At 35.7% G+C, this 27,168-nt stretch overlaps 2 protein-coding genes across 3 annotated transcripts; one reads left to right on the top strand and one right to left on the bottom strand.

The window, feature by feature from the left end:
• Positions 1–734: 734 nt before the first annotated feature.
• On the top strand, positions 735–1,451 carry LOC128549073 (kinetochore protein Nuf2 homolog). Its single transcript, XM_053525206.1, has one exon. The coding sequence runs from the start codon at positions 735–737 to the stop codon at positions 1,449–1,451; it is 717 nt and encodes a 238-aa protein (XP_053381181.1).
• An 8,847-nt stretch (positions 1,452–10,298) lies between these two features.
• Positions 10,299–17,633, bottom strand: LOC123563702 (phospholipid scramblase 2-like). Of its 2 annotated transcripts, none has more exons than XM_053534933.1 (7): positions 17,622–17,633; positions 16,926–17,004; positions 16,476–16,603; positions 15,407–15,527; positions 12,429–12,574; positions 12,181–12,239; positions 10,299–10,622 (listed from the first exon to the last, which is right to left on the bottom strand). In XM_053534933.1, the coding sequence occupies exons 2-6, from the start codon at positions 16,977–16,979 to the stop codon at positions 12,230–12,232; spliced, it is 459 nt and encodes a 152-aa protein (XP_053390908.1). In that variant the 5' UTR covers positions 16,980–17,004; positions 17,622–17,633; the 3' UTR covers positions 10,299–10,622; positions 12,181–12,229. The 2 variants fall into 2 exon arrangements, with proteins under 2 accessions (XP_053390908.1, XP_053390903.1); XM_053534928.1 differs by having other exon boundaries at positions 12,472–12,574.
• Positions 17,634–27,168: the final 9,535 nt, after the last annotated feature.

Raw genomic sequence — 27,168 nt, 5'->3', positions numbered from 1 at the left:
CACATGATGTGACAGCGGATATCATGGTTGAGGGTATTAGGAAGTGGTAGTGTCAGGAACATGTGATGTGACAGGGGATGCGATGGTTGAGGGAATTAGGAAGTGGTAGTGTCAGGGACATGTGATGTGACAGGGGATGCGATGGTTGAGGGAATTAGGAAGTGGTAGTGTCAGGGACACGTGATGTGACAGGGGATGTGATGGTTGAGGGAATTAGGAAGTGGTAGTATCAGGGACACGTGATGTGACAGGGGATGCGATGGTTGAGGGAATTAGGAAGTGGTAGTGTCAGGGACACATGATGTGACAGGGGGTGCGATGGTTGAGGGAATTAGGAAGTGGTAGAGAGTTGTGTCCCTTGGATAAGATGGTCATGTTTCTTGTGCTCTGATAATAACTTTAAATTTTGGTGGAAATAAACTATCAACATTAAATAAAACTGCATAAAACAACTGTTGAATATAAAAAGTATCTAATTGGAAATAAGAAATGTGTTTTTAACAAGAACAGGATTAGGAACTATGTAAACATTTTTGTCAAAGGTTATTGAATGGGTAGCCATTGTGTACATTGAGTATATTAGATTTATCTATACATGGACACTGTGTAACAGAAACACATGGATTAGGTGGACCGAATCAGTGAGAGTATTGAAGTGACTATAAGGCCAAACTAAAAAAAATAAAACTTAGGTATATAATATATAGTATATTGTACAACTGGAAAAGTTCAGGATGTCTGAAGATAGTAAAAGCAAAAATGCACGGGATAAGCGAAAACGAAATGAAATGAGTAGTGTAAGCGAAAGTGACACCAGCATGAGTGCAACACCAATTAAAAGTGACAAGAAAAAACAAAAACATGAAAAACAAAACGAAGAGTCAAATGATAATACAATGAAAAGTATTCAAACAGAACTAAAGCAAATCAACAAAAAGCTAGAAAATGTTATGACTAAAAATGACGAAACTCTCAAAACGCTGATCAAAGAAACAATACAAACTATGAAAGAAGAACTACTAGCCTCAACAGAGAAGAAAGTGGAAATACTTGAAGGTAAACTGTTTGAGAAAGAAAAGGAAATTGACAAAATGAAGACAGAATATGATAAAATGAAGGAAGATATAAGCAGATTGAGCAAGGACATGTCTGATCAAAATGCAAATATAGATAGATATAAATATGAAATGAGAGATAATGCTTTGAAAACTGATGAATACCTTAATGACTGTGAACAATATAGTAGAGTAAACAATATTCGAATTTTTGGTATTCCAGAAGAAACATTTCCTAAAATACAAGTTAGAAATGAGAAAAACAGCGAGAGTGCAGAGAAGAAAAGTGTGGAATCAAACCACGATACATACGCCATGAAAGTAAGTAACACCGAGGAGGAAAACGGAAAACAACACCGAGGAGGAAAACGGAAAACAAGTATCAGAAAACGATGAACAGACGACAGAGATAGTAAGGAAGAAACTGAATGAATATGTACCGGGTTTAAACCTCAAACGTGAAGATTTTGTCATCAGTCATAGAATTGGGGCAAAAGGTGATAAACCAAGGCCGATTATTGCTCAGTTGAAATCTAGACTAGATAAAAACAAAGTAATGAGAAACAGAAAGTTATTTCCAAAATCAATATCCATAATGGATGACTTAACAGCTGAGAATTATAAAACTCTTCAATCAGTGAAATACAAAAAACCAGATCTGGTCCAAGCAGCATGGTTAAGTAATGGGAAAATTTTCTATAAAGATCACACAGACCACGTTATTCAGCTCCATTATAAGAACTTTAGGTTCTGGCAAAACCTGGCATGGCCAGAAGCACCACGTAAAGGGGAACTTCTAACAGGTTGGCATAACTATTCAAATGACAGTTTGAAGTATTCTGTACAGAAAATAAACATGCAGTAAAACACGAATTCTCTATGATTTGTAAAAATATGAAATGGACACAAAACATAGAACTTGATAACAGTGCATGTATTCACATGGGTTTTGATGAGATATGATTTGCTTTTACAATTTTTCAGTATTGTCCTGCTTGTGAGTCTTTTTTCGTTTTGCAAGACTTTAAAAAGTCAGGATATATGACTATTATTGCTCTTTAGATCAAACCCTTCTTATTTGACATTTTGTGCTTTCGACCCCTTTTCTCCCATTTCTAAACAGAATGTCACCTTAGAAAACGATGTTTGGTTTGTGTGGCCTAGTAAGATGAAACTATTAATGGCCTGTAGGCTGTTTTGTCTACTGTCAAGTTGATAAATACACACCAAATGTTAATCCCTTCTCCATGATGTAAAGGTAAACCAGTTTTTATGTATATAATATTTCAGTACCCATTACATCTTTTGTTTTGAAAGCAGTGATTATACAAACTGATTTTTTTATAAAAAAGCAACAATCAAGAACAAAAACAAGAGGACCATGATGGTCCTGAATCGCTCACCTATCTCCACATGACCCAGTGTTCAACTGAGTATGACATCGTTATTTCTATTATTTGACATAGTGACCTAGTTTTTGAGCACATGTGACCTAGATATCATCAAGATAAAAAATTCTGACCAATTTTCATGAAGATCCATTGAAAAACATGGCCTCTAGAGAGGTCACAAGGTTTTTCTATTATTTAACCTAATGACCTAGTTTTTGAAGGCACGTGACCCACTTTTAAATTTGACCTAGACATCATCAAGGTGAACATTCTCACCAATTTTCATGAAAATCTCGTGAAAAATATGGCCTCTAGAGAGGTCACAAGGTTTTTCTATTTTTCGACCTACTGACCTAGTTTTTGACCGCACATGACCCAGTTACGAACCTGACCTAGATATCATCAAGCTGAACATTCTCACCAATTTTCATGAAGATCCATTGAGAAATATGGCCTCTAGAGAGGTCACAAGGTTTTTTCTATTTTTAGACCTACTGACCTAGCTTTTGACCCCATGTGACCCAGTTTTGAATCTGACTTAGATATCATCAAGATGAACATTCTGACCAATATTCATGAAGATCTCATGAAAAATATGGCCTCTAGAGAGGTCACAAGGTTTTTCTATTTTTAGATCTACTGACCTAGTTTTTGACCGCACATGACCCAGTTTCGAACTCGACCTAGAAATCATCAAGGTGAACATTCTGACCAATTTTCATGAAGATCCATTGAGAAATATGGCCACTAGAGAGGTCACAAGGTTTTTCTATTTTTAGATCTACTGACCTAGTTTTTGATGGCATGTGACCCAGTTTCGAACTTGACCTAGATATCATCAAGATAAACATTCTGACCAATATTCATGAAGATCTCATGAAAAATATGGCCTCTAGAGAGGTCACAAGGTTTTTCTATTTTTAGACCTAATGACCTAGTTTTTGACCCTACGTGACCCAGTTTCGAACTTGACCTAGATATCATCAAGATAAACATTCTGACCAATATTCATGAAGATCTCATGAAAAATATGGCCTCTAGAGAGGTCACAAGGTTTTTCTATTTTTAGACCTACTGACCTAGTTTTTGACCCCACGTGACCCAGTTTCGAACTTGACTTAGATATCATCAAGGTGAACATTCTGACCAATTTTCATGAAGATCTTGTGAAATATATGGCCTCTAGAGAGGTCACAAGGTTTTTCTATTTTTAGACCTACTGACCTAGTTTTTGATGGCACGTGACCCAGTTTCGAACTTGTCCTAGATATCATCAAGATGAACATTCTGACTAACTTTCATAAAGATCCCATGAAAAATGTGACCTCTAGAGTAGTCACAAGCAAAAGTTTACGGACGCACGGACGCACTGACGGACGACGGACACCGCGCGATCACAAAAGCTCACCTTGTCACTTTGTGACAGGTGAGCTAAAAAAGAAAAGAAATATGTTAAATGGAGAAGGTGTTACAACATCTATAAGTATCTACTAGCCAATTATGCTTATTGAATACCATGAATATTAAGCAATTAATGAAAACAAATGATTCTGTTTTTTAGCTTTTAAGCTAATAATTATTTCAAGGATCATTCGTATCACATGGAATATTAAACAATACCTGTGAAATCTTTGCAGCTGCTTATAACATGTTACATCCCCTCTCATAATATGACTGGATAAGTGAATTATGCATAGAATCTTCTTTCCCCTTTGTTTTACCTTTTTGGTTCTAGTAGAAATGCGTTATATAACCCATAGTACAAATGTATATAATGTCATTTTTTTTTTTACCAATCTTATTATATGACATAGCAATTAATGAATTTGTAATTAAAATATGGTCGCACACCTTTAACAACCATCTGTGAAACAAGTAAAGGTGTAAAACAGGTGAAATATGATTGCCTATTTATAGCTTAGGTAAATCCCAGTCTGTGTAAATCATGGGTGAACGATATTTATAGATTTAGAATGAATATTGTGAACATAATGTTGCCCTTGTCAATTAGTTACAGACTGTATTGTTATTGAACTTTGGTATGATACTGGTTAAACATATGCAAAATGTGCACATGTATATATTTTTTCTGATAAGAAGGTAATGTTTACCATTATAGCAAGTACACGTAAAATATGTGCACATGTAAATAACAATGAATCACTGCTGTATTAATTACAATGTTTAGCATTAGACACTGAGATCCCAAACTTAGACCTTTTACGTAATGGTCAGATCAGTAAGTGTGTGATGTTGAATGACGTTGACCGTGGGTCAAGTTTTTTAATGAACGCATTGTCATGTTGTTATACAATAAAATAAACGTGACAACCTCTACAAATGAAAGTACAATATATATAGCATTAAACTAGATGAGTACGATAGGATCCTTTTCTATTGGTTTTTTATTCTTTTCCGAAAGTATTTTTCAGTAATGTCTCATTGTGTGAAACATTCTTCAAGAATTCCTGTTCTTTTATTATATATTTGGTGGATCAATTTAATTAAATATTATTAAACTCAGAAATTCATATATTGAGCCAGTTTTGACTACATAGAACTTTAATAATTTATATTAAAGTAAACTCTTATCATATATTGTATAGGACTGCATTTGTCTTTGTATGTAATTTTTAAAATTGACATTTGTATTGTATGCACTCAAATTGTAACTTTGTTACTTAAATAAGTGTACCCATTGACCTATCTCACTAAGATGTGTATCAAACAAAGCAATATCTTTCAGAAATCTCCGCTCGTTTCCTGTCTTTATAATGATAAAACAGTTCTCACTCTATTTAATAGTTACATGGAATCCATAATTACTACAATGAATGTAAGAGGCTTAGGAAACTCTAGTAAAAGAAAACAAGTTTTCCAAAGGTTAAAGTCCACAAAAGCATCAATATTTCTGTTACAAGAAACTCATTTACCTCAAAATAAAAGTAAATTTTGGGAATTAGACTGGAATGGAAAAGCATTTTTCAGTGGAACTAGCTCTAATAGTGAAGGTGTAGCTATCCTTCTAAACATATCAGAACCATACAAAATTATAAACTATAAAGAAATAGTCAAAGGTCGTCTTGTGGCACTAGATTTAAATTATAAAGATCAAGATATTACTATTATCAACATATATGGTCCAAATAATGATGATGAGCATTTTTTTCAAACAACTTGAAAACTTTTTACTTGAATTGACGACAAAAATTTTATTATTGGGGGATATTTTAATGTTGTCTTAGATCCGTTAATTGATAAAAGAAATGGCCGCTTACATACACATACTAAATCTAGGAATAAATTGAAAGATATCATGAGGAATTGTTGTTTAACGGATATATGGCGAAAATTGAATGGAACCTCACACCAATATACATGGACCTCAAATACAAAACCTGAAGTATACTGCAGACTTGATTTCTTTATTGTTTCAGAGTACCTTTCAAATTTAGCGAGCAAATGTAACATAATACCAGGCTTTAAAACTGACCACTCTTCAGTTAGTCTAAACTTAAAATTGGAAAAAAGTAGTAGGGGACCAGGTTATTTTAAGCTGAACAACAGCATTCTACTAGATAATGAATTTAAGACAACACTCCAAAGAAATATCATTGAAACAGCTGCAATAAACTCAGAGGCTCAGCCAGACACTCTTTGGGAAATCATAAAGGGAACAATAAGATCCACAGCTATTAGATATTCAACCTTCAAAAAGAGAAATGATAACATACAAGAAGTGACATTAATAAAGGAAATAAATGAATTAAAAGAAGAAGCTGAACAACGTATTGACAACAACAACAACAACAATAATAATGACAATAATAATAATGACAATGATAATAATAATAATAATATAACGGATAGAATTTCAGAAAAAGAGAATGAACTGGAAAACCTGTATGATAAAAAAATTAACGGTATTCTGTTAAGATCCAAAGCTATCCATATTGATGGAAATGAAAAGAATTCAAAATATTTTGCAAATTTAGAGAAAAGGAGAGCAGAGAAAAAAAATATTTCAAAATTGATTATAGATGGAGAGGAAATTACTGACAATAATGCAATACTGACACAAGAAGTTAAATTTTATAGATCACTATATAAAGAAAAACCTCAAATCCAGTCATATATAAACTTCTTTTAAGAAGATATTGTTAAATTATCTACGGAAGAACAAACTTCATGTGAAGGTGAACTCACAGAAAACGAATGCAAACTTGCACTCTTTCAAATGAAAAATCAGAAATCTCCTGGGTCTGACGGATTGACTACTGAATTTTTTAAACTATATTGGAATGATATTAAAACCTACTTTTTGAATGGTATAAATTTTGCCTATAGGAAAGGTGAACTCTCAGAATTACAGAAACAAAGTACAATAACACTCTTACCCAAAACAGATAAAGATCAAACAAATCTCTCGAATTGGAGACCAATAAGTCTACTAAATATTGATACAAAATAGCAACAAAAACAATCTCTAATCGAATAAAAAAAGTTCTTAACAAGATCATTACTCATGAACAAACAGGCTTTATCAAGGGACGCTATATTGGAGAGAATGTCCGTCTAATATTTGAAATCATAGAATATATTGAAAGCAAAAATGAATCTGCCTTACTCTTTTTCTCAGATTACAGAAAAGCTTTTGATAGCTTAAATCATGAATTTATCATACTATTTTAATTTTGGTCCATCACTTATAGACTGGGTAAAACTCTTCTATAAAAATATAAGCAGTATTATGATAAATAACGGATATCTGACAGAAAATTTCCCTATAAAACAAGGTGTAAGACAAGGATGCCCTTTATCTTCCTCCTTATTCATAATATGTATTCAACTTCTTACAAATGAAGTAGCCAGAGACACAGAAATTAAAGGAATAAAAATAAATAATACAGAGATAAAACAAACCCTTTTTGCAGATGATGCTACATATATAAATAATAGAGAAAAAACTTCCTTTGAAAAACTGATAAAAGTTATAAATGAATTTGGTAAAATATCTGGATTAGCATTAAATTAAAATCTATAGTATTAAAACTGGGAACCCTTAAAAACATTAAATTGAACTATGCAGAAAATATGAATTTTACTTGGACATCAAAACAAGCAAGAACCCTTGGTATAACTTTTCATACAGATTTAAAACACAATACTGAACTTAATTTAGAACCAAAATTACAGGAATTTACAAATTGTTTAAAACAATGGCAGCACAGAAAACTTACTCTGATGGGAAAGGTAACAGTAATCAAAACATTTGCTTTACCTAAACTTATATATCCCTTCACAGTACTTGAAAATCCACCAGAAAGTATTGTCAAAGATATAACAACAAAAATTTTTAAGTTCTTATGGGATGGAAAAAATGATAAAATCAAAAGAAACACTCTCTTCAGTAATTACAGTTTAGGAGGCCTTAAGTTAACGGATATTAATACATTCCTAACTTCTATTAAAGCATGTTGGGTAAAGCGCATAATTTCGAATGAAAATAATGGTTACTGGAAAGACTTTTATGGAAACATACTTAACAGGTTTGGTAATACTTTCATTCTACAATGCAATATGAACCAGAAAGATGTATCAAGAATATGCACAGGTTACCCTTTTTTGAAAGATGTACTTGTTTCATGGTTTTTAATAAACAGTTATTATGCTGAAAACAATGAATTACAAAAACATATAATATGGAACAATAGTGAAATTAAACTTGGAAATAATGTAATCTACTGGGTAAGATGGCATGAAAAAGGTATACAATTCATTGATCAACTTTTTGATTTTAGAACAAATACATGGTATCAATTTGAAGACGCAAAACAAATACTTGATCAGAATGAGACTGACTTTTTGAATATCATCAGTTAGTATCAGCAATTCCGAAAAATCTTAAAGACCTTATTTCAATGCAATTTCTTTATGGAAGCAAAACCAACCACGTCACCTTATTGAGAAACTGAAATCAAGTAAAACCCCAAACAAGTTTCTTTATAACCTTTTAATGAGTAAGAAAACATATGAAAAACCAACAGCTATATTCAAATGGGAAAACATTCTTGATGATAAGGAAATTGATTGGAAAAAAGTTTTTAGTAATCCATTCAAAGCCACAATAGATAACAATCTTAGAAGTTTTCAATATAAACTGTTAATGCGCTTGCTCCCAACAAACAAATATCTTTATAAATGTAAATTGTCTCAAAGTAATTTATGTGATTTCTGTTGCATGAGTAATGAGAGTATAGAACATTTAATTTGGGAATGTCCAAAGGTACAAATTTTCTGGAACAGACTACAAGTCTTTCTGGAAAATAAGGGATACAATGAGTTAAAACTAAATATAAAGAATGTTTGTTTTGGTTACATAGGTAACACAGATAAAGAAGATATCCTAAACTTTATCATTATTCTTGGTAAATTTTTTATCTTTAAAATGAAATATACAAAAAATGTTCCTTCTTTTGATAACTTTTTTACATTTTTCAAGCAGAGAATTAGCATTGAAAAAGAAATAGCAATGATTAATGACAGGCTCCATAAATATGAAGAAAAATGGTTAAATTTTACTGAAGTGGACTAATATTGAAATAAGCCAAGCCTCTCAGCTATACAATACAGTACCAAATTATCAATTATGAAAAACAGGAATCGAACCACAATATCCTTTAAAAATATCCTTCTTTTTGCCTTATAGGATCATGATTCCAAGTGACATAACTCAACTCTTACTCTTCTCACTCTCCCTTCTCATCCTTCCATTCTTGCCTGAATGTTTATTATCTTTCCCACTGTCCTTTCACTTCTAAACTCGTTAACTTTTATTTAAAACTCTTAGATATAAACATGTAAATCTAGTTGTTTTATTGTGTTTGAGTGTAATTTGAAATATAAACGATTTGTATGTTTGTATTTATGATTGAAAAATAAAAGAGAAAAAAGGAAGTGGTAGTGTCAGGGACACATGATGTGACAGGGGATGCGATGGTTGAGGGAATTAGGAAGTGGTAGTGTCAGGGACATGTGATGTGACAGGGGATGCGATGGTGTATGGAAGTAGGGAGTGGTACGTTATGCGACAGCAGTTGCGATGGTGGAGAGAAGTATGAAGTGGTAGTGTCGGGGACATGTGATGTGACAGCAGCTGCGATGGTGGTGGGGGTTGGGGAGTATGAAGTGGTAGTGTGGGGGACACGTGATGTGACAGCAGCTGCGATGGTTGGGGCGCGGGGGGATGGGGTTTGAAATAGTAGTGTGGGGGACACGTGATGTGACAGCAGCTGCGATGGTGTGTGTGGGGGGGAGTATGAAGTGGTAGTGTTGGAGACACGTGATGTGACAGCAGCTGCGATGGTGGAGGTGGTGGGGGTGGGGTATGAAGTGGTAGTGTGGGGGACACGTGATGTGACAGCAGCTGCGATGGTGGAGGGAAGTACGAAGTGGTAGTGTGGGGGACACGTGATGTGACAGCTGCTGCGATGGTGGGGGGGGGGGGGTAGTATGAAGTGGTAGTGTGGGGGACACGTGATGTGACAGCAGCTGCGATGGTGGGTGGGGATATGAAGTGGTAGTGTGGGGGACACGTGATGTGACAGGAAATGTGATGGATGGCATTATGATATTGCGCACACAACTATATGATAAGGTTAGACAGGCCAGCTTCGTTATGTAAAATATATATGTTTATAAAAATATCGTTTAGTCTTCTAAAATTCTATATGAAATACAATGAACATTTCGTTGTATATTTATCATTAATTTGAAAAACAGGCAAGGGAGAAATTGTGACTGGCGTCAGAATTCAAGTATAGGATATGGCACAAAGGAACAACAATGCATATTACAAGATAACGCAATTATGTAATGTCAATTATATCAAACAAACGAAACTGAAAATAAATAATAAAACTGTCATAAAATCTATGTACATGCCAACGTGAATAAAAAAGTATTAAAAACGTTGGCCGCCCTGCTCGATACAGTTCCTTGCAGTTCAAGGCCATAGGCGTGTAAAGAATTTTCACATCAATGTAGAGATTTAAGTCCTCCAAAAACGTTTGAGTGCTAGATCGAGTATGAGCTGAGGTTGTGTGACTTCTATAAAGGTACACAGAAGTATGCATGCACTATAATCTTACTAATTCGCTTCAAAACGCAGATAATCCTGTACAAAAAATAAAACGACCTACATTTTATCGATAGCAAATAAATCACTAATCTATACATATTAAGTACACTGCATTCAACAATTACTTAAGAGTTTCAATGTTGATTAAACAGTATTTATTTCTAGAATTAGAACATGCTACATACGAATTTACAAAGCGTTTCACTGCCAAAAAGACAGGTTAGACTCGACTTGATAATTTTATAAAATCGCCTAACCTTACCCTGCTAAATATTTAAAATGAACTTGTCCATCTTTCAATCTGGACAGTGCCACTAACCTTTAAAAGGGGCGTTTACCAAAACAATACTGCCTGAATGGCGAACAGTGCAGATGTTGATCAAACTTCACGGATGTGCAGGCTGATCATTATCTGCACTGGTTGAAATTGCAGAATCAATCGTGTCTAGCATGACAAGGGTTAAAGTAATTTCAAAGTAATAATTTAACGCATAGCTGATAGCAGAATTAGAAAAATATGACCAGAAAATAAAAGTAAACAGAGAGGCTGTGATTTTATAATTGTACGAGTACGTATACGTATACGGTTTTGGTTGCGGGGTTTTTTTTTGTTGGATTTAACGTCGCACCGACACATGATAGGTCATATGGCGACTTTCCAGCTTTAATGGTGAGAAGACCCCAGGAGCCCCTTCCGTGTAACTATTTCACATCACGATCGGCACCTGGGAAGAACAACCGACCTTCCGTAAGCAGCTGGATGCTTCCTCACATGAAGAAATCCACGCCCCCGAGTGAGGCTTCGAACCCACACGTGTAGGGGCAAGTGATTTTGAACAGTCAGCGACCTTAACCACTCGGCCACGGAGCTCCCGGTTGCGGAGGTTTCCGCTACCAAGTTAAGTGTAAATCTGACAATCATATAGCATCTTATTTGATTCCACATCACATCCAAAGAAGTTCATGTGCTACACAAAATAGTCCCATTCATGAACAATGAGGATTAATTATCAATGACAAGCATTTCGATTCAATCTGTAATCCATCATAGAGGGGAATGGGGGGGGTTTACAAGATCTAAATCCCCCAATGATAAGGTTTCCAGCCCATAGTTACATCACAAAGCTTAGGTCAGACAGCAGTTTAACTTAGATCTGAGCGCCCATATTATTTGTTTTTTCATTCATGTATATTTATAGATTGCTAATTTAAATAGAAAATAAATCTAGCAAAACTCGCAACCACCAGACATCTCAAGGCTTTGATTTTCTCAGTATTTCAACGACAGCCATTTTGAACATGACCATCTCCAGAGAGTCCCTTAACAGTTTTAGAGTCTTGGAATTATAAATTGGACAAAAGTGTTACGGAAGCACTGACTGGCAGACGCACAAATTTTACAGTTTCTCTTTCGTTTTTTGGCACTGGTCCCAATAAGCCTCCGAAGTGTCAAATTCAGAAAAGTGTAAGCTCAATTCAACTAAAATGTGGAAGAATTTGAGCAGAACCTTCATGTCATATATAGGGATTAACTACACGTACGCGTACACGTATGAAGTCACAGTCTCTCAAATATCTGATTCATCATACTTACAACCATGAACAGGGCGCCCATCAGAAGTATTTTTGTGTTTAACGCCATGTCAAGCGGGACTGAAATACAAACCACCAAATAACTATAAAATAACTAGACTTGTTGGAAACAAATAATATGTATAATTTTGAAAGCCGCACGAGCGACACTACCTTGCAGGGGCTAAATACTAATGCCCTCTTGAAAATAAATATGATAAAACTAAACTAAACATTTAAGTGTCAGTCGCACAAAAACAGCTTATATACTTAAAATTAGCTGGAACGTCAAATAAGAAGGGACTATAGATACATTCCACACGAAAAGTGTCAGCATCGCCGATGGCTTCCACACAACATCCACGCCATACCTTGGATATTCTCCCTATCTGTTGAGTAAGTGTCGGGTCTGTTATCTAAATATTCATATAATGCTTCATGTTAGAATTAAGCTAGCATATAACCAACGACTTTAAGTCCAGTGTTTTACATAACCGCCGAATTCATTATTATGCTGTGTACAACAGATCGTCAGTTTTTAGATTTCCCCTATCCCCTATAGCCAACACAATAGAGACCCTCCTTTTGAATATTATTCCCTTCCTACCATTAACCTACTTTTACTGCAATTCTTAGGGGCGTTAGGTTCAAGCCTACGTGACCAAAGTTATCCCCCTTATTTCTAATGATTTTTTACTTCTTACAGACTTATTATTGATTTCTTGTACAAAGATTGAAAAAGATGAATCTTATAAGCGATTTCTGGTGTTCAAGTGTATTACTAAACAGAAGGGTAAGTTACACATCTTCAAAAATATTGAGTTACATGCGTGAAAGTTCTCTTTTTGCTTCAACACTTAATTATTATTGTGAAGACAAGGTAGGTTTAAAACGTCTGCCATAGGTTATTTTTAGAATGGAGTAAGCAAAATTCAAAACAGAAACAACAGTCATTCGAACCTTATTTTTTTCAATGTTGAGTGTATGAATTTGTCCTCATTAAATCCGTTTACTTGAGCACCATAGAAAAAATGATATTGACAATTTATTTTGTGTTTTTATAATTGTGATAACCATTAGTTTGATGTTTTCTTTTATTGAAAATTATGGTAAAAATGAGTTTCTCTGCAAACGATTTTTGGATAGTGGCTATCACTTTGAAATTTGTCCTCTACTTGACTTGAGGAGGATACATTAGTTAATTACAAAATTTATAAAAAAAAAAAAACGGCTTTGTAAAAGTTGTTTAAAAATGGCAAAATTGTGCAAAACACGGTTACCTTTAAAAATATACCAAGCAAAGGCTATTTTGTAAATAGTGATCTAATACCTTAAACGCAGATTTTCAGAATTCAAGTCCGAATTTGAGAAAATCTAGATGCCCGTGAGCAACATGTCGAGCCCGCCCTTTACCCCTAAAGGTGACCTTGGCCTTTGAGACAGAGTCCGTCTCAGTGACTTAAACATTCATGCTAAATATAAACAAGATTCAACAAAGCATGTCAAAGTTATGGACCGGACAAGATCTGACATGACATTTGATTTCCAGCTGTGACCTTGGCCTTTGAGATAGGAACCCGGGGTTTGTGCATGACATTCCGTCTCACTGAGGTTTACAATCATGCCAAGTATAAATAAGATTGCTCAATACATGCCAAAGTTATGGTCCGGACAATCAAATCCGGACGGACGCGCGCAATGACGAACGCATGCACGCACATACACCGAACAGCCAGTTCGACAGCTATGTCTCCGCTTCCCCAAGCGGGTTTGACAAAAAACCTTTGAATTTCATTCCTCTCATATAATTAGACACTTACTGACCCGCTAAGTGTATATTAAATCACCACCTAGTTTTGTGTCCTGCTGTTTTGTGAAGACTTTTCTGCAGCAGGAATTGTATTTATGTATTAAGTATAGGTGAAGGGATTCATATTTGCGGATAATATGAATTATTTTATCTTCTTATTGACAACACCAGCGACCACAGTCATGAAAATGACACTGATGCTCATATAAAAGTAAAGGATTTAGGAATAAGTTTAAACAGGAATAACTAAGTAAATACGTATAAAATTCCATGCATCTTCATTGAGAAAATACAGACAGAAGCGTTTACTAAGTAGCAGATGAGCAAGATCCACCCAAATTGGTATCATCCACATAAAAACTCCTCGCCCTTAAAAACCATCCGTTATTTTTTTTGATTTTAAGCAACATATATGTTTTTGTGTGCCTCCTGGTATTGTTGTTTTATCTATTGTACCTAATAAATTTGATAAAAGCTAGCAGCTGAGCACTTTGCACAACTGTTGTTTATACAATTAACAATATACCCTGCTGGGTATAACAAAATTTGTAAAACTGAAAAAACATGGATATCTGTCTTAATTGATAATTATCGTCTTATTTAGAGAGTGTCATATTTAATCGGTATAGATACTTTACATGATCTATACAAATTTAACACGAGAAATGTATGAAATAATTTTTGTTCAGGAAGACAGTGTTGCCATGGAATCTGGTGAACGTTTTAAATGTATTGGTATTTTTCTCTAGGTATGCCGGTGACATATTTGTTTATACATCAATTTATCTTATATAACAAGAACACTTACCCTTACAACGAGAATAGGATGTGCACATCCTTTAATATTAAAGGCGTAAGTTCGACGACAAAGGAAGTTGTCAGGTTTTTTACCAAAGCTAGCTCGCTGTTACTAAAAACAGGTGCAGCTGTATGCATAATGCTGACTAATATAATAAAGTTCAATAGATAATATACCTTTCAGCACAATAGATGCTGTGATTAAGTGATCAGTACTAGTGCGTTTGCTTTGAGTAACACCGCGACACACGGAATAATAGCAGAAGAGCAGACGACTTTCTTCTGCTGCCTGTTCATTGACAATTTATACTTGTCCGGGCTTGGTAAAAGCACGTGATTATCAAATAATCAAGGCCTCCTGATTTATCACGGTTCAGAGTTCAGATGCGTAGGAAATGAACCAAGGGATCGTTAGTCCAAGTGGTTAAATATCTAAGAATCTCAACGATGACCTGTGGTAAACAAGATGATAAACCTCAAGAAGGCATTGACTGTTTTCATTCTTACATGCTCTTCGAACTATTTTGATAAAACCATGCTAAACTTCAATTATCCGAATATAAATAAACAGGACGTCATTTTGTCGTAATAATCAACGTTTTAACAAACTGTTCAAGAAAAGTGTTGCTTACTGACTCACCGGAATTACGATGTCATCCGGACAACAGACGTCCTGGCAAACGCAACATGGAATCCAGATGGTAAACACGTGCTTATCAGTTTCGTCCAGAATCTTTATATGAGTAGCCCACTTGGAATTACTGTAAAACAATTTGTTATCATTTAAAGTAGAACTATACCTTTAGGTTGGCTTAGCTTTTTTTATTTAACTTAAAACACACCTTCTTTGTCTAGGCATTTTACTTTATGCAAAGGTAACATTCGGATGAAATCGAATGGTAATAAGACTACAGTTTAAAACATTCCAAATAGAAATTCCGTTTACTGGAGGTGCTTTTCATAAATGAAATGTGTTCTCTTCATATACTCCATTTATTTGGTATAATATATGTCACGTGTTATAAAAACTCCCAGGTGTAATTTTGACAAGAAGGTATCCGTACAGAAACTCATATTACACCATCGTTATTTTCCCTAGTAGCGACCATACGGAGACACATCTTAACCCCGTGTAATTCTGCCTAGATAGCTCTCAGATAACGGCTATATCTAGGCACAATTTACCCAAGCGTAATATGACCAGAAAGTGACTATACCGAGACACCATATACCACCGTGTATTTTGCCTGCTCAGAAAGCGGTCATACTGGGACTCTATTTACCGCGGTGTAATTGTTCAGATAGCGGCTACACGGATATTCATTTTACCCTAGCTTTACCCAGACATCGGCAATATGCAGACTCAATTTATTTCAGCGTAGTTTTACCCAGACAACGTTCATACGCAGAGTTAATTTACCTAAGCTTATTTACCTAGACAGCGACCATAGGGATCGAAGCCTTAATTTATTTCACCAAATTTTTTGCCCAGACGGCGACCATACGGTGCCTCAATTTATCCCAGCAAAAATTGCCCAGGCAGCCACCGTATGGAGACTCAGTTTATCCCAGCAAAATCTGCCCAGGCAGCCACCGTATGGAAGCTCAATTTATCCCAGCAAAATTTGCCGAGGCAGTTACCGTATGGAGACTCAATTTATCCCAGCAAATTTTTATCCGGATAGCGGCTTTACGGAGACTCAACTTACGCCAGCGTAGCTTTTCCCAAATAGCGGCCATACGGAGACTCAACCTTGACAGTCATGTTGCAGCAACCTTCTCCACAGCAACAGCATCCGGTGCAATACTTAAAGTCTCGCATAAATCGCATTATTTGCTGCAGATAAAATATACTAGATTAAGTATTCGATTTTACAGTATAGCACAGTATCCAAGATTAAGATTTTGACAAGTACCGGTAACAAAAAAGTTTTATTTTATACGGGCATTGCTGGCTTTAAAAAATGCAGTTTAAAATGAGCTAAGGTAAGCAAGCAAGTCGCACTAGGGAATCTCGAGCGGCTTAGAGTCATCGGAGGTACAATGATTATGCGCTACACCGTTCTAAGACAGTAGTCTCTACGGAGGGGATGGTAGGGTATCAGGTCTAACGACTAACAAATCTCTAAGTTAAGCATTGTATAAGAGGTAATACAAACCAGATTTTTATTGTCCGTCACATTAACAGTAAAGCCTCGGTTACACGGACACATCAGGCGCTCACACTCCAATGATGCTGTAATTGAAAGGATATCGTAAATATTAAAAGAGCCTTTGATTGCTAAAAGAGCTGTTGAAAGGACTGTGTTCTCGACATTTTCGAAAATGTTTGTCAAGAGAAAAGTGAAAATAATTAAAATCATAATGTTTTAGAATATATTACAGAATCTGACCTAAGTGAAATTGACGTTTGGGATACCATGTACTTAAGTTATAGATGTACATACTTTAACAAGACCAAGCCTTTTGTGCGGTCAGGTTGCAGATGTCAAGAAGATATAGTGAAAGTAAGAAGCTGGCATCAGGTTAAAATATGGTCTGATAAGTTTTAGCACAGAAATCACTATATACAAACCTTATATCAATATTTAAATATGAGCGTGCCATGAGAAAAACCACCATAGTGGCTTGCGACCACATGAATCCGACCAGCCTGCGCATCCGACGCAGTCTGGTCAGGATCCATGCTGTACGCTTTTAAAGCCTATTGGGATTGAGAAACTGTTAGACGAACAGCATGGGATCCTGACCATACTGCGCGATGCGCAGGTGGTCTGGATCCCATCTGGTCGCAAAGCCCACTATTTGGTTTTCCTCCCATGGCACTGCTCAATTATATCTCTCGACCTACCTGTTCTCGCGCGAAGAAAATTGTCCTGGAATATTTGTTCATCACTTGATACTTGTTTTGCATATCAAATCCTGACAGTGCTGAAATAACATGTTACGATTAATGAAGAATGCCGTCAAACTGGATTTTCATAAAATAAATTACACATATTAATTTTCTCGTGAATTTGTACAATGCAGAACTGACACTGCACCATCAAAACTGAAACGTAGCCCAACACCCGCATACTTTCAATAGGGAGAGCCCGGTCTACGGATCGCGAGGTCGTGAGTTCGTCCTCGGCGGGACGTAAGTTCTCCGTGACGATTTTGATAAAAAAATAACTGTGTCCTGAAATCAATCGTCCACCACCTCTTTTTTATGGGGAAGATGCAGTTACTAGCGGATACAGTTTGTACTGTACAGACCAGGAACACTGCTAGGTTAACTGCCCGCCGTTACATACTGAAATACTGAAACGGCGTTATCCCAAAACAAAACAAAAGACCACTGCACCATGCAGAATTTACACCGGGGGGGCAGCAAACTGATTTTGCACCACAAACAAATGATTTGTACCACAAGTTAATTCCAGTACTTTAAAATCTGATACTACACTAAAGCAGAACTGACTGCTCCATAAAGAATTTATCAGGAGACCTGACATTACAATGTCCAATGCAGAACTGACTCTGTACCATGCAGAAAGACTCTGTATACTAAACTGACTCTACCATGCAGAAACTACTCTGTTCCTGAAACTGACTCTGTTCTACTCAGGACCTGACTCTGTATCCTGAAACTGACTCTGTCTAATGCAAACCTGAACCCATGTATCCTGAAACTGACGCTGTACAAAGCAGAACTGACTCAGTATCCTGAAACTGAACGCTGTCTATCAGGACTGACTCTGTATCCTGAACTGACACTTTACTATGCAGGGACTGACATGTATACTGAAACTGTCGCTGTACTATGCAAGGACTGACTCTGTATCCTGAAACTGACTCTTTACTATGCATGACTGACATTATATCTGAAACTGACGCTGTACTAAGCCGGACTGACTCTGTATAATAAACCTGACGATGTACTATGCGTACTGACTCTGTATCCTGAAACAACCCTGTTACTATGCAGAATGACCTCTGATCCTTAAACTGACTCTTTACTATGCAGGACTGGTTTCTGTACTCTGCAGGGCTGACTCTGTATCCTGAAACTGACTCTGTACTATGCAGAACTGACTCTGTACTATGCAGGACTGACTCTGTATCCTGCAAATGACTCTGTACTTTGTAGAACTGATTCTGTATCCTGAAACACCTGACTCTGTACTATGCAGCACTGACTCTGTATCCTGCAACTGACTTTGTAAATGCAGAACCGACTCTGTACGATGCAGAACCGACAATATAGTCGGTTCAAAAGCTCTTCAGAGCTTATGTTTTGTAATGTTGCCTTCTTGCCGACTCAAAATAAAACTTATTGTATTGTATGGTACAATGCACCATGCAGAACTGACTTTGTACCATGCTGACCTGACATCACCGTATAGAACTGATTCTTTACCATGTGGAACTGCCTCTGCACACGACAGAACGGACAACGCTCCATGCAGAAATGACTGTATAATGCAGAACTGACTAAACATCATGCAGAACTGACTAAACATCATGCAGAAATGACTGTATAATGCAGAACTGACTAAACATCATGCAGAACTGACTAAACATCATGCAGAAATGACTGTATAATGCAGAACTGACTAAACATCATGCAGAACTGACTAAACATCATGCAGAAATGACTGTATAATGCAGAACTGACTAAACATCATGCAGAACTGACTGCAGAACTGACTAAACATCATGCAGAACTGACTCTAAACCGTACGGAACTGACTCTGCCCCGTGCTTAATACAGAACTAGCTCTGCACCATAAAGAACAGCTCACATCTGTGGAATTGACTATTATCCATACAGAACGTGACTCTGATCCATTTGTAACTGAGCATGCTCCAAGACGATTCCGTACATGTATGAAATTACCCTGCTCCATGTCAGAATGACTGTGTACCATTCAGATCTGACGCTGCGCCTTATAGAATGACTCAGCTCCATGCAGAAGAAAGCCACTATACAATACCATGCAGAACGGACTATATACCGTGCAGAAATGACTCTGCTCACGGCAAAAATGACTATGAAAAATATAGAACTGACTTTGCATTATACAGAACTGACTCTGCATTAGACTCGTTTTACCTATGCTCGACCAGATTTACAATATTTTTCTCGGAACAAATTAAAAACCGACAAAGGTATGTGGAAAACGTTTTAGTTTTCTGAATTGACGCTTTTATTGAAAATTTACGACCCAAGCGGTTTGGGCTGGACAACGACAGGGAATAAAATAATGCGCGTTCATACTAAAGGGTTTAAAACACTAAATTTTAAAGTGACATTTTCCTATGCACGACCAACCGATTCTTTTTTCAGAAGTAAATCAAAATCAAAACAAACAAATATATTTATAGTCAAAACTTCCATATTTCTAGTTCTGTTTCATATTTTAAAATCAATAAGTTATCAGACTTTCAAACAAGAGAAGAAACTCCTACCTGAAAAGCGGCCAAAAGTACATTGGAATGGGTGTCTGCAGTATCCATCAAGTAATTTAACAAGAAATCAAACTGTTTAACAATCAAAACAAACCCAAAAACTTCAAAAAGTCAAATGTCATAATCATTAATATCCAACTTGTCTTATGCGTCGGTGAATCTTTTTTATCTCAAAGCGTCTACAAGACGCAACTAATGAAGCGCCATTTTTTGTTTTGACCTTTCGAGAGCGTTGGCGTGTTTGTTTACATCTTAAATCTACTTTCAAGTCTATAGTTTACAGATATAAGCTTATGTCAAATTATCAATAAAGGTTAAAGACTATTAAAATACGTTGTTCAGTACTCTTCCTTAAGAATCGGGAAAGACCATCATTTCAAGAGGAGATTTCACGTAAGTATTTTCACAGATGCAAAGAATCTGTCGTCTGTAAACAAACAAGCCCCCTTAAAGATCTAGATCAAATATGTATGATGTCAATAAAAGATGCTGGGAAAGGAAATAAATGGATCAAAAACCGTCCAGTTCAAAGGTTTATTTCAATAAATCATGTACATTTATAAATATTGGTCGGAGCACTGGCAGGTCGAGCATAGGTAAAGAATTACTCTAATACTGAACATGCACTCCTTCTCGCAAATTTGACTCTCTAACTTACAGAAAGATCTGTCCCAGCAAAACATAGAACTGTGTAACATGTAGAACTGATTCTGCTCCAGCATTATTACTCTGTTCCAATCAGAATTAACTCTGTATCATGCAGTAACTGACTCTTTAATAATACAGAACTAAAATCTGCACCATTCAGAAACCTACTCTGCCCATGCAGCCGTGACTCTGCGCCATGCAACCTGACTTTGCACCAAACAGAACTGACTCCTCGCCATACAAGAAATGACTGCACTTTGCACCATGCAGAATGCATCTTCTTTTGTGGAAATGACTCCGTTCCGTTTAGAAGCTGAACTGACTTTGCACGATTACAGAATGAATCTTCACTTTGCACCTGAAGATGACTCAGGCTGTGCAGAAATGACTCTGCACCAAGTAAAACCTGAGTCACTCTGCACCATGAGAACTGACTCTGCACTTTGCACCATCATACCATGCAGAATGACTGTGTTCTGACCTAGAGCTGACAAAACCCCCCATCCCCCCCTCTAGGGATATTTCTACGCTATGATTTTCCTTAAGCATATAAAATGAGCTATCATTACAGCAATTCAGCCATCAGCATCGGGTTTCCTTTTTACGTTTACAGCCTACTATATACGTTACCATTAATAAAATATATTGAAAATAACTGACTGGCATTACAGTTAGCCATAAATGATTCACTAGCTTACACAATTATGTCAATATATAACGAAGAATATACAGATTTTATGTTTTGCAAGTAAAATTGACACTGGATAGGCATGAGCCTTTACGTTATCAAATGTAAGTTACCAAAAATTGTAACGAAAAATGAAAAATATACCTATGTGATTTTATATTTTATTTGAAGTGTCTATGTCAAAAGTGTTAAAGACGTCGTGGTTATAACAGATAAGAGTTAGACAAAATTATATCGCTTGTAAACTATTTAACTTATTACGAAAAAATAAGCGGTAATGTATAGTAAAGAAGATAAAATAATTAAAGTTGACAATATGAGTTTCAAATTTGTAATGATTTTTTTTTAAAAGTATAAAAATATTTGGGATATGGTAAAAATTTGTTTAAACAGATAACTAACATGTACAAATTCCACAACTATGTATAAATATTTTAAAACAGATAAATATATCACAAATTAAAAAACTAATTATCGAAAATTACTAATTACACACAATATATAAAGTTTTTTTTGTCAAACTGAACTTGCAATCAAGAACTACCAAAAAGTCATTTTCATGTGAATTTTTCATGTGAAATGAAACCCGGATTTATTGATTGTAATATTAAATGACAACATAACTAAATAAATAAATAAATAAATAAATTAACAAATGTGTGAAATGATTTCCAAGAGTGAGTGTTCAAACTGGCTTCATATATATGGCACCTTCAAAATATTCAATCAATGATAATGCTAAACTCCAGCATATGCTAAAAACGTCAGTAAATGCATGTAATGAAGTTGCCGATATAAACTATTGTTATATTTGACTCGCAGTTCTAAGAAGGCAAATTCTTGTTTCTGCAGTGCTGGAGATGGACTTGTACATAATTGTTAGAAATGGGTGTCTTCACACAATCTGCTCTATAAATTTTTGCCTGTAGGAAAATTTAATGAAGGACATGGTCTTGCAGAACTTGAAAATAGAAACAGGATTTGTTCTAGTGGTTCACTTGATAAAGTATTACCAGGTAAATGCTACAACCGTAACCCTAAATGTACACAAAACGAATAGAAGCTCTTGGCGATTTGCATCACTGCAAGTTTGAAGAGACAAACCCTGGCAAGGAAAGCATTTCAGAAGGCACTAGAATTACAGAAACGGACTGAAAGTCCATGCAAGAAAAAGTGTTTGAAATGAATAAAACTCTCCTGAAGGTATTTTCAACAGACATGGGCAAGTTCAATCAGAAATCAAAATGTAGAAATGGCCAAATTGCTTCAATTTGTGGTTTTGTAGCTGCAAAGAGCTTAATCCGATAGTATTATTTTAGTGCATCTAGGTCCTCTGTACCGGTATTGAGAAATGCGTAAATATTACTACAGAGCAGACAATTAAAACACAAGCTAATTCTGAGGTTGCCAAACTTGGTTTCCAGTAGAAACTAGCTGCAATTTCCAATGGTGCATAATCTGGTATCATTACAGAGCCAGGTATGCTAGAAACACTTCGATTGCCAAACAAAATAGAGAAGACAGTCCCTCCACAAAGAAAATAACCTGCTCAGACAGGCATAAGTTGAAGAAAAGTTAAGAGGATTATGATAGTATAGAATCATTAACGAACTCCATTCCAAGGCTGAAAAAAGAAACAAAGATGAAAATCTCTATTGTCCCTGGTATTCCTGCGAAAGCAGAAGTGCTCGTTACTGAAAACTAACAATGGATGGGTTAACAATAGAAGATTGATGAAAAAACCCCCCCTCTCAGTTCCTTTTTCAAAGACCCCATTAAAGAGAAGAAAACTTAAAACATTTACCACAGCTGAAGTTAAGAGGAAAGTAACAATTCTCAAACCAAAATACTACAGAGAGAGCAGACGTAACATGTAAGAACATTGGCACTTTTGACTGATCGCCACAACACTGATCTAGAAATGACACTTTCTTTCCTCTAGGACCTGTTACCTGACCATTACATGCTTCTTAACTGGAATGCCAATGAAACATACAAGTCACAACTACATTACTATGTAGAGGCTTGCAGCCTCCAAAACAGATGACATTGTTTTTGATGATGTCATAACGCCCTGCTGCAAACTTATAAACCATCCTTCAACTTTCAAGACGTAGCCGAAGCGTGTGTTCAGTCAAGGCCTAAGATAGCATGTGTCGATTTTGCAACTGACAACTTACAGTCATCCGTCATCAAATCATATCAGTGTGGCAGACGTGAAATTCTCCAAAGTTTCTTACATGTCAGGAGTAAAAACAAAAGTACCACGTAGACTGAAAGAATTCATGTCAAATAGTGAAAACAAAACACAGTTAATCAATCTAATTTCGAACAATGAAATGTTATTCCCTATGCACCAAAGATGAAGAGACTACAACCTTATTTTGTCAATGGTGAAAAGTGTTAGTAACTCAACAAGTGAAGATGGAAAAAGTCAAGCACGACCTTTTAATTTACCACTAGTTTTACTATACAAAGGCTGTAAACCAGACACAAGTATAATATTCATTGCATAGTAATCAGTAACTACTAGCACTACACAAAAGGCGAAAGTCACGTTTAGATCCCCAGATACCAGACTGATATTTGTTTGTGGAGTATATCTTCAAAAACACGAAATACTGTTTTATGTTACACTGGATTAGGCAGTATGTACATGCCATTTAAATGCTCGCACATCTTATAAACAAAGAGAAAGAATCTGCTCAATTGCCTGCAATACACGTCTGACAGTTACACAACCATTGCTTTTTTGTTTGCCCAGGGAACTTAACACCGCTCAAATTATAAAGACAAACCAGTGTGTATGTAGCAACATTAGCAGAAGTAGTTCATACACATCATTATCTAATGTCCTATTTAATGGCATCGAAATTATGTCTGTGCAATCTTTTGAATTACAGATACAAAAACATCAACCAACTTATATATGACATGTTCACGCAAAGTATCAAGTACGTGCTGGGAAATGTCCCGAGTACATATAATAGTGTGGACCCGAGTCTATTTCACTGTGCCAATTGGTCATATTAAAATGCACATAACACGTGTGAACTATCCATTAACCCAAATCTAGCCAAAGTAATGCAAGTGGATAGTAATTGGATCAGAAAGTTTGATGAAAATGACTAGTATTCCATAATACGTATTTCAAGAACTAGCTAAATAATTTGTGACACATCCAACACATGTGACTTCCTGGTACACTTATGATGACTATGAAAAATAGAGATGACCAATACAATTGGGACAAAACCAATATACGAAGCAGACCGTGATTATGACAACTTAGGTACTGAACCCCGCAACCATATAGTTTCTCAATTTTGATTTAGTGAATTTTGTTTGGTTAAACAGATAAGCGTTGTGTATATTTTTCAGTTACTAAAATACACATTCAGTAACGTATCGGAACGTAGGTTACAATGTCAGTGCTGAGCTATATGCATTTCTATATCAACTAGTTTTGAACTTGATAAGATACTAGCATTATCTAGTTTGAACATCATTACAAGATTACATAAACAATCTAATGACTGAGAAATGAATATATTATATCGTGAATTTAGTAACTATATAATCATGAGTAACATACTCGTTTCTTAAACTGTTTAACGATAAATTCTAAATACAATGTAATATGCATCTGAAAATACCTAAACTTGCAGACATATCTGATATTTTCTGACAATTAAACCTATTGAATAATTTAGAGTTTTTTTTTAAAAAACATATGGTAACGTAAATTACAAAATGAATGGGAGCGATTTAGAGAACAAAACAAAGCGGGAACATTGACAACAGCATATTCTGCATATATCTAAACCTCACATTCGGTAATGTTTTTAGTTGTTTCTACCATATAAATCACCACATTTCAGTTTATCATTTTTTATAAATGATTGTAAGGTAACCTCAATAACAGGCCTGTAACTCATACAGAACCTCTTGCCAGATGGCAGAATTCAGAAATATGATCTAAATACAAGGGCTTCAAAAATAATGGGGTCTACATAAAACCTAGAGGTGGGGAGGTTTCACCTTCCGCTCTAGGCCAATTCTAGCATAAATTGAATTTGTACCATTCAGACTGACTCTGCACTATGCAGTACTGAACTAAGCACATTGCACCATACCAGATTGACTTAGTCTGTGCAACATGACTCTGTTACCATAAAGTCATTCTGACTCTGCTACAAGAAGAACTGATTCTGTAATATGCCGAAACGACCTGTATCATGCAGGACTTACTCCTGACAACTCTGAACACATACAAACTATGTACCAGTATAACGCGTACCAGTACTTACACTATGAAATTTTACCCGGTACCTTATCCTGTACCAGTATTAACCCTGTATAAGTGCTTACTCTAAGAATACAATCCGGTACCACATATCCTCTGCACCCTGTACTTACCCTGTACCAGTACTATCCCTGTATCAATGCTTTACTCTATGGGAACTATCCGGTACACATTATCTTCTGCACCCATACAACCTGTACACGTATTAACCCTTAATCAATAACTAGCTCTTGCAAACCAGTACTAACCCAGTTTAAAGACTGTACAGAAATAACCCGTGCACTAATCCAGTACCTACATCAAGGTATTTGAAAACTTTCCCAAATGTATAAGCGGTCAAATAAAAGGCGATTAATAATGAACTGTCATGGACATTGTTACCGAATACGTTTATCTTATCCAGGTATTGAACCTCGAAATTATCATTTCAGGATGGGCTTGTAAAAGTCCAATTAAAAATTTATCAACCAGACTTTAAAATGAAAACAATACAGAGTAATTAGCATTGTAAAAGAGTTTTTATATTTACTTCCATGTTTTTCCATTTTTCTGCTGCCAATGATAGTATCCAAACTGCTCAAATATTCCTAAACTTGCGGGTATCTGTTTTTGGTGCCTCACTCATCACCGTTGCTATAACATATACAATAATATATCTGTGTTGGGTTTTGATATTATTGAAAAATACAATACTTAAAAAATAAACAGTAACTATTAAAAAATTCATACTTGACAATACTTGTAAATGAAAAAAAACAAGCAACAACAGAGAAGAGAGAGAGAGAAAGAGAGAGAGAGAAGAAGAGAGAGAAGAGAGAGAGAGAGAGAGAGGAGTTATCTACTTCCATCGGCTGTATCTGTTACCGGGCCACACTCTACATGTTTAGATCTAGTAATGTTCTTTGGGCCCCTAAAATATGATATAAGACAGGATAACAAGTGAACGAAGAATTGCCAAGCTAAAAAATATCACATACTGGAAGCACATAATTGTCAACCACTGCACTATACTACAATGAATCAGTATAAATAAAAGACTACATTCGATAACACGTTTTCAACCCAAAATTTTTCTACTTGTATAATGATCTTTCTATTTTTTTGATTATGTTTTGTTTTAGCTTGAGCTCACGTTGTTTCTTATACAAGACAAACTAAAATATGGACCCTGAGTGAAGGTAACAAAAGGCAATCTTACTGTATTACAAACATAATGTTTACAAAAAAGAACTGGATACTCTGATACTTTCATGATGTGTAAAGACTATTGTACTATACAATACTTTTACGTTATAACATACACCTG

Source organism: Mercenaria mercenaria, chromosome 2, assembly GCF_021730395.1.
Source record: "Mercenaria mercenaria strain notata chromosome 2, MADL_Memer_1, whole genome shotgun sequence".
NCBI classification, from domain to species: domain Eukaryota; kingdom Metazoa; phylum Mollusca; class Bivalvia; order Venerida; family Veneridae; genus Mercenaria; species Mercenaria mercenaria.
This window is presented reverse-complemented; position numbering and strand designations above follow the sequence as displayed.

Excerpts from the sequence above, each read along its gene's own strand:
- LOC128549073 (XM_053525206.1), top strand. The coding sequence starts at position 735 with ATGTCTGAAGATAGTAAAAGCAAAAATGCACGGGATAAGCGAAAACGA.
- LOC123563702 (XM_053534928.1), bottom strand. The coding sequence starts at position 16,979 with ATGTGTCCGTGTAACCGAGGCTTTACTGTTAATGTGACGGACAATAAA. Across the intron at positions 15,528-16,475 it reads TTGGGAAAAGCTACGCTGGC|TAATTCCAAGTGGGCTACTC; the intron begins GTAAGTTGAGTC and ends ATTGTTTTACAG. Across the intron at positions 12,240-12,471 it reads TGACACTTTTCGTGTGGAAT|TCCCGCTTGACATGGCGTTA; the intron begins GTATCTATAGTC and ends TTTGTATTTCAG.